The sequence below is a fragment of the Myodes glareolus genome, chromosome 8 (genome assembly GCF_982192425.1).
Source record: "Myodes glareolus chromosome 8, mMyoGla1.1, whole genome shotgun sequence".
Lineage (NCBI taxonomy): Eukaryota > Metazoa > Chordata > Mammalia > Rodentia > Cricetidae > Myodes > Myodes glareolus.
In genome coordinates, this window is record NC_142033.1 from 52690157 (window position 1) to 52704147 (window position 13991).

A 13991-nucleotide genomic window follows, 5' to 3' on the forward strand; every position below is an offset into this window, starting at 1 on the left:
GGTCACACATAAACAGACAATGGGGCAGTGAGATTTTAGTGCTGGGTGATGAGGGAAAAGGAGAGAAGGGCTCAAGTTAGTTCAGTCTCTAGGCGGTGACAGGACCTGAGTCGGCGGCATGGACACGATGAGGCAGCTCGCGTTAGAGCACTAGAATACGCATTAAAGGGGAATAGCACGTACTTTATGCCATAATTTTAAGAGTAGCAGAACTAGACAAATTCAAAGATTAATTCACAAAAAGAAAGTTAAGAAAAATTGAAAAGGCAAATCTCAGCGATGAGTTCATAATTAGGAAAGAGAAGAAAATCCGACAGATTTGGCGCAAACAGGACAGAGGAGGCAGGAGACGGTAAGGACTAAGAAGGCAGCTGCGATGCTATCTCTGTCTCCCTTGGAGGAAGATCTGGGATTTGTGCTGGGTGCTGACGTTGAAAAGACAGTCAGTACTATTGCAAAGAAATAGAAGTAATTTTCAGTTTAAAAACTGGAAATACCAATATAAGTTATAAACCACTCAAACATCCTTGGAATGATTATGTAAGTCTGTAGTAATTTCTCTTTAGTATTATTAAAACATTACCTCTGATGTATGATTTCGGTGGTGAAGCGCTGTTGTATGCAAAGTGACCCAGTACAGACGTATCCCGTGAAAAACAAAGTAATACCTGGATATAACATTGGAAAAATAAACAATGAGCACTGCTATAAAACAATTGGTAACAATTAAATTAATTATAACTTCATACAGAGGAGGCCCTGGAGTGGGATGGCTTAAGTTTGAGGTTGCTCTTTGCAATGGAAGAGCGCCCTCTATTGGTACACTTACATTAAATGCTCATAAAGGGACTCATCATGAAGGCAGCCAATTCTCGTAAGGATTTTCCCCTATTTGTCCCCAGACTTTAAACACCAAAAAACGCAAGTTGCTAACTATGTGATGATTTTCCTGTGTTTTATCTGGAGACTAAAATCACCTTGAGAAACTTAACAGATGAGAACCACATGGGGCACCTGTGGGTGATCACACACAAGCACCGAGGGGTACAGGGAATGGGAACCAGACTTAATAGGAATGCAACAGTTGGACATGCCAAAAATGAGGGGAGAGCCTCCATCCCCGGAAAGGATGGCAGCGGAAAAGCAAAGGTTTTCCCAATACAGGTAGAAGCTGGCTGTCCCGGTCAGCAGGGGCACACAGCAACTCTATCAAGAAATAAAACAGAGATGGTGCAATCAGGACCAAGCCAATAGAATAGCGTCAGCTGGAGTGTTGACACCAGCCTGAAACTTGGGGCCAGGGCCCAATCCTCAGGAAGATGAAAGCATTTAGAAGACCTGGGGTCCCAAGTCATCACAGAGAGGACTGCATAAGAAAAAAGGGCACAGAATGAGGAAGGAGTTTGGACCTTTTGTGCCAGGTTGGTTATCCATCTAGACTTAATTTTGCAGTTTATTAACTGGATGGCAAGGGTAAGTAAGTGACTGGACTTCTAAGTATTTGTGTCCTTATAAGTATATGTAAAATGCATATAATAACAATGCTAAGGTCTAAGTGTATTGTGGGGATTAATTGATATGCAGGAAGTGTTTAGAATAGTACCAAGGTCACATTATTTAAATGTTATCTATAGTTATTGCTAAACTGTCTATATTAGCTCATCTCTGTTCTTGATATATTTAATTTGGGATCTGATTACATATATGGCTCAGCTACCATGTTTCTTCAACTTAAGACTGTGTATCTCCACTTCTGGAAACACTCAAGCATTGTATTTTTGAACGATCCCCACTTTTCTATATTTACGTTTAGAGGACTTCTATAATTCTGACCTTCACCTCTTCAACCTTCTGTCCCTTTCAATTATGTCTATCACTTCAAACTCCACTTTTGAGAACTTCCGCAGATTTCTAAGTCAGCTGACTGTCTTCTTTTGCTCTTACTATCCACCAAGCCCAATGCCAGGATGAAGTAGGGGGTCCACCAAAAGAAAGCCATGCAGACGAACATTGCTCTCAGTTACAGTGAAGGGAGGTAACAAGCAGCAAGTGTGGTGCGACAGTAAATCAGATAGCACACTACATGGCAAGTTCCGTAGGAACAAGGTAAAGGAGGCCCAGAGAAAGGCTTGTAAGTCCATAAAAGAGTGGTTTTTGTGAAGGTGCCCTTTGGTCAAACACTTGAAAAGGGTTGAGAACCTTAGTGTGTGGCTGACTGGGGAAGAGTACCCTGGAAAGGAAAGGGAACAGCTGGAATGCGGGGAGGGGGGCTCTGGAGCTGCGAAGGTGGAACATTGGTGTCAGGTGTTGGGGACAGTTGTCTTTGTGTCAGTGGGCATATGCCTAGCACTCAATAGTAATACTACACTCAATAGTAAGTAACACTAAATTACATTAAGACAGGAATGCTGGTATTATGGTATTATATGCTCACTGTTATGCTAAGAAATATGTTTCCTTTCTAGGATACAAATGGTATAAAATGGATATTGGGTTGTAAATATTAACAATGAAAACACTTAACATCACATTTAGTCAGCCATACTGATGAGACTTCATGGGTGGAGTCTCTCAGGCAGGTTTCCAGGAGACACAATCTCATAGCAAACTCTCTGTTCCTCTGTCTTTTCAATCTTTCTGACCCCTCTTTCACAATGATACCCGAGCCTTATTCACAGGAATTATGTTCTATTTGTGTCAGTGAGGACTGGGGTCCATAATTGATCAGTTGTAATGGTCTCTAACTGTTTCACAATAACCCTAAGTAAGGTGGCAATACTTGTTTGTATATCCTAGTAGCCTAATTGGACTTAAGGCTGGCTCACCAAGAGGGAAATCAAGCCTGGTATTGGAAACCTAGCCAGCCACCTTGGGATGGTCCTTAGGGAGGAGGCATTCAGGTCAGTTCCTGCTCAGGGGCCTCTATGCCTTGTATCTTACGTGCATGGTGTCTTTAGTAATAAAGACTTAGCTTCCAATTCTGGGGGCAACCAAGGGCAATAGCAATAGCCTATAATGCTTTGGGGAGTCTCTTGGACAACTCCTATACCTAAGGCTCAGGGAGCATTTTGAAGAAGGGTCAGAAGGTTAGCAAAGAGCTGAAAGTTTGCTGTGAGATGGTGTCTCCTAGAAATATCCAAAGCTACATCCATGGAATCTTAGCAACATGGCTGCCTAAACATGACCTGACCAAGGAAGAGACCAAGAGACATGCAAATGTGGAAGGGGGAAAACCCATGAGACCTCAACCCTAGACAAAGAACTCCAGACAAACAAGGGATGCTAAGAGCTGGAGAAGCAGTCCTCCCTAGGGAGAAGCACGCGGACTGGCTATCTATTGACAGATGGTCACCTCTGAAACACACAAATACAAGTAACATTATATGCACTGAGTGGGTTGTATTTATGCAGTTCAGAATATATAAGCATATTTGAAAGTTAAACAACTGTAGAGAAAAAGGCCATGAATTTGAAAAAGAGCAAGTTGTGGGGAGGGCATAGAGGGAGGAAACAGAAGGCAGAAATGATGTAATTATAATCTCAAAATTTATTTTTTAAAAATTGATCTTATAGATGTCATTATATTGACAATCTATGAATGGCAAGATTACCCAGGATTGTATAACTGGACTCAACATAATCATAGCGCTCTTTATCAAGGAGACAGAGGCAGCAGGGCAGTGAGAGGGACTTTACAATGCTGTCTACTGCTGCCTCTGAGAATGGTGGAACCAGTTGTAAGCCAAAGCATGACATCATTCTAGAAGCCAGAAAAGACAAAGAAATAGATTCTCCTTCAGAACTCCCAGAAATAACGCAACCCTGTGGATACTGCGAGTATAAGCAAGTCAAACCACTCAGATTTCTATCTCAGAACCTCAAGAGGATTTATTTACTTTAAACCACTGAATTGTAATGATTCATTACTGCCACAGCAGTAAGCTAGTACAAATAATAAACTAATACAATAGATAACACCAAATAAAGGCAAAAATACTCAAAAATAAACCAAGGAAAATCCTAAGAAAATGTTTCTATCAACATTCCCTTAGTTTAGCAGGCTGGGGTAGCACAGTAACTTTAGAAGAAGCACTGTGCTTAAATATATCCCATAGAGGCGCTGCTGCCTGTGGCCCCGAAAAGGCAGGACATCTGAGATGCTCCAGGGGAACACAGGGACTGTAAAGTGAGAATGCCAGGGGTAGTGCATAGACAGTACATCCCGGGGCGCAACCCTGCCATATGAGCAGGGCTGTCAACTCCTGCTCTGGTCTCAATCGGTTTAATTCTCATTTCTTAATTGGTAAAGAGATGCCAGGTTCATCGTAACCTGCTGGGATGCACACTCAGAAGCAGTGGCCACTTATAAATTAAGAAAACTTAAATGTAGCAGGTGAGCTTACTCACAGCAGGGCTCTCCGTTATTTAGAAGAATTGTAAGAAACAGGCGCTCATACGACCTGCAGGTTTATACCACAGAGTTAGACCAAGAATGTCTGCAAAGAGTTTACCGGGGCTGAAAGCTTTCTTAATATGTCAAAGTATATTTCTTTTCAACGTTTCTAAGAAAAAAGTCATTTGTGTAATGAAAACCACAAAAGAAATGATGGGTGCCATCTGGACAACATGGTTAACATGTAAGTGCTAAAATCTTCCCATTTGCATTTTCTCTAAACTAATGAAGAAATGATAAAATTTCAAGAATGGCTTGAAAAGTACTCTTCCCTGCCTTAAATTTTTCATAAATTAAGGGTTTTAGACATGGAACAGGCTTGGGGGCCTTGTAGTTGTATGAGCTTGGGATCGTCTGTATTTCATCTGAGAAAGGGAATAAGGTTACCCTGGAGAGCCAGGCATCCCTGCAGTCCCAGCACTTGAGATTCGGCTGAGGCAGGAGGATCAGTAGTTTCAGGACAGCATGGGCTACATAGCAAGACCCAATTTCAAAACTCAAACCCAAACAATGGAACGTTTTATGTGGTTCTAAGAATTAGCTATCAAGAGGACTCTAATAATAGAGTAGCAGGAAGCCATGACGCTGTCTTCCCATCCAGACAACTACCGTGCAGGCAGTGATGTCTCATATAGCTATTCGGGAAGCACGGAGTCTGTGGACACCTTGAAGTTTTCAGGGGGACCTCTAGTGGCAAATTGTGGCTAACATGGTCAATGCCAGCTCATAACACAGCAGCATTTACCCCCTCCCCACTCTTGAGATGCAGTCGTGTATGTGTATGTTCTTAATACTCTTGCAAACAAAGCAAATAACTACCAAGCATAACGCCACATAATACAAATGTGATTTTTACTTTCTTCGTAAGTACCCAAATTTAAATTTTCTAGTTATGATTGCTACTTCCTTACAGTCTACGTCCTAACAAATTCCAGCATGCCTGCTGTTTCCTTACAGAGAGAAATAAGACTCGGAATTCCATGTCACGGTGGGAGCTACAGCCCCTTCCTTGCTGCACTGTAGAACTGCACAGCACTCTGGACACCTACTCCCTGACTGATGGCTACTGCGCATGCCTGGAGTGGTGCAGAGGCGGAGGTGGAGAAGGGCCCGCTGTTACACACACCTCCACTGCTTTCTAGCTGAAGTCAAGGCTCTGGATTTAAAGAGCCGACTGCTCCCATCCCTGCTCCATTCTCTTTTCCTCCTGTTGGGAGACAGGACATTATAACAAATGCCCCTGACTACGGAAAAACTGAGAAGGTAATCCTCCATGCCCAGGTAAAATGTAGGCTCAGAAAAGCTCTGGAGAGACTTTAATGTTGTATCTCATGCTGACTTTGGAAAGATCTTACAAAAATCAAAGCAACAAAAACTCCAAACGATACTTAAAAATATGGGCTAAGAGGTGAAGACAGTATGATTTTTAGAGATACATTATTATACTCAAATATCCAGTTTTCAACAAAAATCATAAAGAACAAATACAAAGAAATGAGAAAGTATGGGCCATTCAAATGAAAAAGTCAAATGAAATTGTCCCTACAAAGATCTGATGGAAAATTTAAATGTTTGGGGGTTAAGACAATGATCTCAAAGATGCTCACATAAAGAAATACGTGGAAAAAATAAACAATGACATCTGAATAAAATGGAAACCCCAATTGAGAGACAATGGACTCAGAAAAACAACAACACAAAACAGAAACAATGACTGAAGCAAAAATTCACTGGAAGGATCAAAGGCAGATTGGAACAGGTGGAATACATCCACCAAAGCTGAAGATAAAGCAATGGAAAATAATGGGTTTGTGAAGCAGAAAAAAAGAAAGTACTAAAATGAATAGACTTTGGAACCTATGACGTCACACTGACTACTGTATGTGCTGTACAGAGTCCAAAAGAAGGAAAGAAAGAAAAAAGGAGGAAAGATAGTACTTGGGAAGTATGGTTTGGGGATTCCAGAATAAGACACTAGAGAGGAGAAAGCAATTAAAAATCAGTCAAGCTCGATGAGAATGCCAGGAGGCAAAACACAGGTAAGCTCATGACCACGTAGCCTGGAGGCCAAGAAAAAAAGGAAATTGAAGAGGCATGATCAGCTGTGCACATAACCTCAGTGCTGCGACTAATGTGTGCAGGGCCTGCATAAGACCAAGCGAGACAAAAATCCCTGTGTGGATAGGCGAGGGGTGCATGAAGGCCCAGCTGAGGAACTATTGGCACCTGATGACTGACAGAGAGGGAATGGCAGTTTTCTTCAGGAATGTGACCCAACAGGCTCTCCACTCTACAGGACATGGTCCCCACCAATGCACGTACAGGCTGCACAACTGGACTCAATGTTTTGTTGGTGGCGTTTTTTTTTTGTTTTGTTTTGTTTTCTAAAATAGAGCACATGAGGTTGAGAGGGAAAAGTGATGGGGGTTAGAATGTCCTTTCTGTGTCAGTGAGTTCAAGCCCATTCTCTTCTTTCTCTTCTACCAGATTCAGGGCATCTGGTCTTAGGCTGAAGTATTTTATCAATTTGGAGTTGAATTTTGTGCAGGATGCTAAGTATGGATCTATTTTCTTTCTTCTACATGCAACCATCCAGTCTGATATGTCCATTTGTTGAAGATGCTGTATTTTCTCCAGTGTCAAAACTCAGAAGTCCATAGGTGTATGGATTTGTATCCGTGTCTTCAATTCCATTTCATTGGTCAATGTGTCTGTTTTTATGCCAGTTCTTTTTATTATTCAGGATTCTTCTTGCCATCCTGTTTTTTTCTTTTTTCTTTTTTCCGTGTGTGTGTGAGTTTCCATATGAAGCTAAAGATTATTCAGTTTCTTTAAACTGTGTTGGAATTTTGATGGGGATTGTACTGAATCTGTAGATTGCTTTTGGTATTATTTGTGCTGTTTTCACAATATTAATCTTACAAATCAATGAACATGGGAGTTTTTTCCATCTTCTGGTGTTTTCTTCACTTTCTTTCTAGAGTATCTTAAAGTTTTTACTATACAAGTCTTCCATGTGCTTGGCTGGTATTGTCCCAAGGATTTTGTTCTTGTCATTTTAGAATACTGTGAAAGGTACATTTCCCTGATTTCTTTTTGTCATATGTATGTAAAAAAGCTACTGATTTTTGTGTGTTAATTTTGTATCCTATTACTGTGCTGAAGGTGTTATCAGCTGTACAAGTTTCCTGGTAGAGTTTTTAGTGTCTTTTATGTACAAAATAATATCATCTGTAAGTACATTATATTATTTATAAAGTTTTAAGTAATTGAACTATTCATAAAATAACTTTAAAATATCATCATGAGAAAGTATTCTTTTGAGACAGGGCTTTTCTGTGCAGCCCTGGTTGTCCTGAAACTCTCTCTGTAGACCAGGCTGGCCTCAAACTCACAGAGATCCACTTCCTTCTCCCTCCTGAGTTCTGGGATTAAAGGTGTGCGCCACCATCGCCCAGTGAAAAAAGTATTTATTAATACCCGAATATAGAAAATAAACTTAATTGAGTAATTTCTCAAAAGAGAAACGTCTGTGTTGTAAGCATCCTCTCATTATGCAATGAGGATAAAGATCTATATCGAAGCTTATTTAGAAAAATGAATAAAGAATATACACAATAAACTAAAATTTAGTCTTTACAAAGAATGACATCTTGTCACATGAGACTTGGATGAACCCAGATGGCCCTGCTGTATGAGGCAAGCCTGTCACAGACAGACAAAGATGGCAGATCCTACAGATGTGAGACTTTTAAAGGGCCAAACGCACATCAGTGGGGATCAGGGCGGCCATTGCCAGAGTTAGCAGAGCACACAGGAGGGAATCGATAGTCAATGGATTCAGTTATGACAAAGTTATCAGAAATTTGTGAGATAGGCTATGCCCCACATACAGTTAATAACAACTCTTGTTTAGTATTACTTCTAGAGTACAGCAGCAACAGCAGTCATAAGATGCAGTTGAAAAAAATTATGTAAAACCTAAAAAGAATGGAATTTGAACTAAAATGTTGATAAAAATGAGTAGGCGCTCAAGGTCATGTTGAGAATATTCCCTGTATGCACTGTGGGAACGTCACACAAGCCCTGGCCAACAGTTCCGAACCTCCTCTACATCCATGCCCTGTCTCAGCACCCAGACTGTGGGCCATTAGGGGAACTGTAGTTTACACAGTGTGGTGATCGTAAGGATTCCCTGAAGATTGTCCTGGTTTTCCTCGGCAAACACATCCACTGTTTGAAAATGCTGCTGCTATCTGACTTGTTTACTTTCAAGTTTCTTACATATAAGTCACTTATGTGGTGGTGGAATGGATATGCTCTTATGGGTCATTCTGGTATTAACTGGAAAAGTTGTTACCCTTGCTCACTGACTCTGTCAGCAGGTAAATTTGTCACCCAGCAAACTTGTTACCACCACCAAAAGACTTTACAGCTGGAACTTAACACTGATGGCCTCTCCTCATTCACCAAACGTGATAAACTTGTCAAATTTATACTCTCTGTAACCACACATTGTAATACAACAGTCAGAGACTATAAATCATGACATTGTTGGCTATTGGTTGATACATGGTAATGAATATGTCCATAAGCTTGGTGTTATTACACTTTTAATGTAGTATGGTGTATATATATATTCATGTGTATAGATGCATGTGTGTGTGTACATGTATGTGTTTGGATGTGTGTGCATGTACACATGTGAATGAAGATCGAAGATTAATCTTTAATTGCTGTTTACCTGAGTCATTGAGGCGGGGTCTCTCACTTGAACACAAAGCTAGAATACAGGCTAGTCTAGCTAGCCAATTTACTTCGTTTGTGCCTTCTGAAAACTGCAATGACTGGCAGACTACATGCCCACCGAGATGTACATGGGTCCTGGGGATGAGAACTCTAGTCCCCAAGCTTGCATGCCAGGTACTTTATTCAGGGAGCCCCTTGGTCCTGTTATAATAGTTTTGTATTTGTGATTAAAACAGGATAAAAAGGACCAAACATTTTAATAAGCAGAGAAATTTAGATGTTTCAGGGTTTTTTTTTTGGTTCAAAATGCATCTTTACTTGTATAACATTAATTACTATATTTTCCTTAGGAATCAGTCCAGAAAGGATCCATTATATTAGGAACTAAACCACAGCAGAAGGAAATTTAGAATTCGATGATCCTGGAGAAACCTCAGCCAGAGAGTAATATTAAAATCTAAAAAAAATACTCAACTTTTGGATAAGAAAAGCAAGTTCTGTTCACTTATCTACTGATCTATCCTCCAAATTCACTGATTACTTACTGAAATTTCAAATATACTGTTGAGCCACTCAGACAATTTTTCATTTCAGTTATTTTATTTTTCAACTCTAGAATTTATGCTTTATTTTCATCTCTTTATTGACCTTATCTACTTGATTAATAAGTCATCCAAGCTTTCTTTACTTAAGAATGGATTCTTTAGTTTTTTGACATGCTTAATTTTAAGAAGTTATTTATTCTTCGACAATTTTATACATATGTGCAATGTATCTTGAGTCTATACACCCTGAACAACCCTCTCTCATTTACTCTGTTCTATGAAATATTTCTAATGGATGCTTTGAAGTTTGTGTCTGTCAAAATGATCAGAATAATCATGATTCTTCACACTGGTTTTAGAACATTTAACTATTTATTAATATATCCAATAGAAAGTAACATGTAAAATGCATTCTTTAAACATCTTGGGATTACTTAAGTATTAATTAAGTAATGTCAACTTAAGTTGACATCCAGTTTTCGAATTTGTGCCAACAAAAACTATAGAAAACTGACTTGCTAGCACATCCTGGCTGCAGCATATAAAACCAAAAGGGGCAGCTCAGAAACTCACTTTGGAATTTGGAAGATTTATTTAACTATAGAATATCTTTAAAGTATTATAACTTGGAGAATCTAAAACAAATATCTGGATAACTTAAAAACTTACCTGATATAAATAATCTTCAAATACAAAATAGTAATCATCATTGCTTGCTGTCAGTTTCACATCCTGAAATTAAAAGTTACAAAGCACTGAAAATTACTCAAATGAATCTGCCTCTAACTCTAAAGAATAAATGCACCATTTGGAAATAATATTACAGTGAATTATATATTTTATGTGATGTTATAGAAATTTCCTGGTAAGATTTTATTCCTATTACATATTTACTCAGTAAAATATGTACTACACTATTTGCTTTCTAATTTCTCAAGGTTTCATTAAAACTCTTTAAGATTTATTTCAGTTCATCTCCTCCTAGATGTCTTAAAGCTAGAAAAGAAGAAAAAACAGGATCACACATCCAGCTACAATTGTAACACTCTCCCTAGACTAAACTCCATCCTCACCACTCACAGCTAACACACTTAGCCAGTCCCTCAAACATCCCCTATGTGTTTGTCATTGATCACTTGAAAATCACCACCTGCTCCTGGGAGGCTGTAACTTTCTTGCCCCATGAATTCATTCTTCAGGGCTATGTCATCCACTGGATAAAATGTTGGTCCTTTCTTTACATACTTGGTCCTTTCTTTACATACTTCTGTGTGCACTTCTTGCTCTGAGACTATTTAAAAGAGTTCTACTCTCCCAAAGAGACCTTTGGCTCTCTCATCTCCAATGCCTTGCTTGATACACACTTAGCTCCATCACAGGGTCTGACACCTAAGCCATCAAAACATGCGTTTGATGGCTCAATGATAAAATTAACAGAAACTAATGGCCCAACTGCAGTTCTCTGTGATGTGATGCAATGTATCATTACATAGGCGACCTATTCCATGGCAAACCAACAATAGCTCAAAAAAAAGAAAGAAAGAAAGAAAGAAAAAACATTGGCATTCCCCCTAGACTGTCTCTAAACAGGTTTTATGTTGACTTGAGCTATTGATTGTGCACTTCTGGGTAAAAGTCACGGACATTCCACCAGATCTGACTATGAGTTCAATTCACTTACACTACTTCTAGCTGCATAACTTTGGCTGCACTGCTCCAAATCCAGGCCACTTTGCTTTGATAAATGACCCTCAAAAGTCTATGCGTTAAAGGCTTAAGCCCCTACTTCATACACTTCTGAGAAATGCTGGAACTTTAAATGCTGGTACCCAGTGAGAGAAGTACAGTTATTGAGAGGTGACTCAAGGAGATATGGACCCTGGTAACTTTCTGTCCCTTTCTTTGTACCTTAGCTGCCATGAGGCAAATAGCTTTGCTCTACGTTGACTCTTGCCCTGAGGTACTGACTTCCCAGACCAAAAATCACTAGGACTCCATAGTATGAAGTATACAGTAAAGCAAGCCTTTCTTTCTTCAACAATAGTATCTCATATACTGTCACTGTAACAACAGAAAGCTGAGTCTCCATGTCTGTAAATGGGTAGATTACTATGTTATGGGATATTTGTACACTGTGTGAAGATGTGTTCATGTGACTGGTGTAATAAAGAGTTGGCTGGCTAATAGCTAGGCAGGAGAAAGAGAGAGAACTCTGGGAAGAAGAAAGGTGGAGTCATCAATTAGATGCAGAGGAAGCAGGATGAGCAGTATGAAGTTGAGAAAACGAGCCTCGTGGGAAAATGTAGATTTAAAGATATGTGCTAATTTAAGTTATAGGAACTAGTTAGGAACAAACCAAAGCTATGACCAAGCTTTTATAATTAATAAGTCTCCATGTCATTTTTTTTGCAAGCTGGCAGTCCAAATAAAGAAGTGCTGCATTACTACTTATGTGAAAAGGTATGGTAACAGCATCAGAGTCTGAGCCAGTACTCAGAAAACTCTAAGAGTTGATCAAAGGCTCCTCCAGGTATATACTTAAGTAGATAACACTGTACCTTGAAGATCCTCTACACCCAAAAGATGCTGACACTATTGAACCCACTATATAATCGATTCAACAAGTACTGACTGGTTGATCAGTGTCGATAGAGGTTTCTGTCCCACCCAGACCCAAAGCCATTTAGTCCCAAAGAAACACACAAAGACTTACATTAATTATAAACTGGTTGGCCTATTAGCTCAGACTTCTTATTAACTCTTATATCTTACATTAACCCATAATTCTTGTCTGTGTTAGCCACATGGCTTGGTACCTTTTATCAGTGAGGCATTCTCTCTTGCTTCCTCTGTGTCTGGATGGCAACTGCAGACTGAGCCTTTCCTCTTCCCAGAATTCTCCTGTTCTGGTCACCCTGCCTATACTTCCTGCCTATACTTCCTGCATGGCTACTGGTCAATCAGTGTTTTATTAAACCAATACAAGTAACAAATCTTTACAGGGTACAAGGCCATTATCCCACAGCACCCCCCCCCCCTTTTGTTTTTCAAAACAAAAACTCTGAACCTAATCTTTGCTTAGCTTTTTTTCCTGACCATTATCTGTAACAACTTGTAACCAACAGTCTAAACAAAGACAAACATCTATAATCCATTTTTAGGGAATGTGGGCACAGTTTTCTAGGCTACTTCTTGCTGAGTAGGGATGTTGGTAATCTTATGGGGGCATAAAGAAAATTTAGGATTATGGTAAAGTCCAGACTGGAATAGTCTGTGAGGTTTGATCATCTCAGTCAGAAGTCTTGAGGCTGTTCTGGGTGTAGAACTCAGAGGGAACTCCAACAGAGATCCTCTGAAATGTTTGATCATCTGGCCATTTGCTCCTATTGGAGATTTTTTCAGGAGATCTTCCTTGACCAAACCTGATTTTTTATTAACCCAGAATAAACCCATAGCCTCTCATTTCCTTTATCAGTGAGACATTCTCATCTTGCTTCCTCTGTGTCTGGCTGATGATTGTAGAATGAGCCTTTCCTCTTCCCAGCATTCTCCTGTTCTGGTTGCCCCACCCATACTTGCTGCTTGGCTTCTGGCCAATCAGCATTTTATTGAACCAATACAAGTAACAAATCTCTACAGAGTACAAGACAGCAGCTAAGGATGATCAGAATGAAGGACACCAAAATCAAAACACAAAGAAAATAAAGATAATGTTTATCTTTAAGAAGTTTACTCTATCAGTCTGAGAGATGGTTCAGTGGTTAAGAGCACTGGTTGCTCTTCCAGAGGTCTTAAGTTCAATTCCCAGTACTCACATGGAGGCTCACAACTGTCTATAACTTAGCCCTATGGGATCTGTTGCCCTCTTCTGGTGTGCAAATGTACATGCAAACAAAACATATACAAAAAAATCTACCATATCAATGAAAAAAATTTGTAATAAAAATATGGAAAAATCACAATGATGGATTAAAATGATCCTTGACTATACAGCTGAAACAGTCTAGAACATTCAGCTAAGTAGCCGAACCAAACAGAAGTCAAGGGATTGATGTAATAAGTCATGAATAGCTCTGGAGAAAACTTGAAACTACAGAACACAGGGAAAGAAAAGGATCACTCATTCAGAGGTTCCATGGGTAAGGTAAAGCAGTGCCTTCTCAGCAAAGGTGAGATGGACTCTGAGCCAAATGGTCTCAGGGGTAAAAGTGATGTCTTACAAAGGCTTCTGAAATGCCAAAGCA

The 13991-nt window shown here is 39.6% G+C and overlaps 1 protein-coding gene across 5 annotated transcripts in view; it reads right to left on the minus strand.

The window, feature by feature from the left end:
• Positions 1-13991, minus strand: part of Tbc1d19 (TBC1 domain family member 19) — a 108014-nt gene that overhangs the window by 38528 nt on the left and 55495 nt on the right. For 4 of the 5 annotated variants that reach the window (XM_048414831.3, XM_048414832.3, XM_085691893.2 and 1 more), the window contains 2 exons: positions 10417-10479; positions 584-668 (listed from right to left, as the gene is read on the minus strand). In XM_048414831.3, coding sequence (XP_048270788.1) covers positions 584-668; positions 10417-10479 — 148 coding nt within the window. The remainder of the gene's footprint in view (positions 1-583; positions 669-10416; positions 10480-13991) is intronic. The other variant, XM_048414833.3, reaches the window with a different exon arrangement.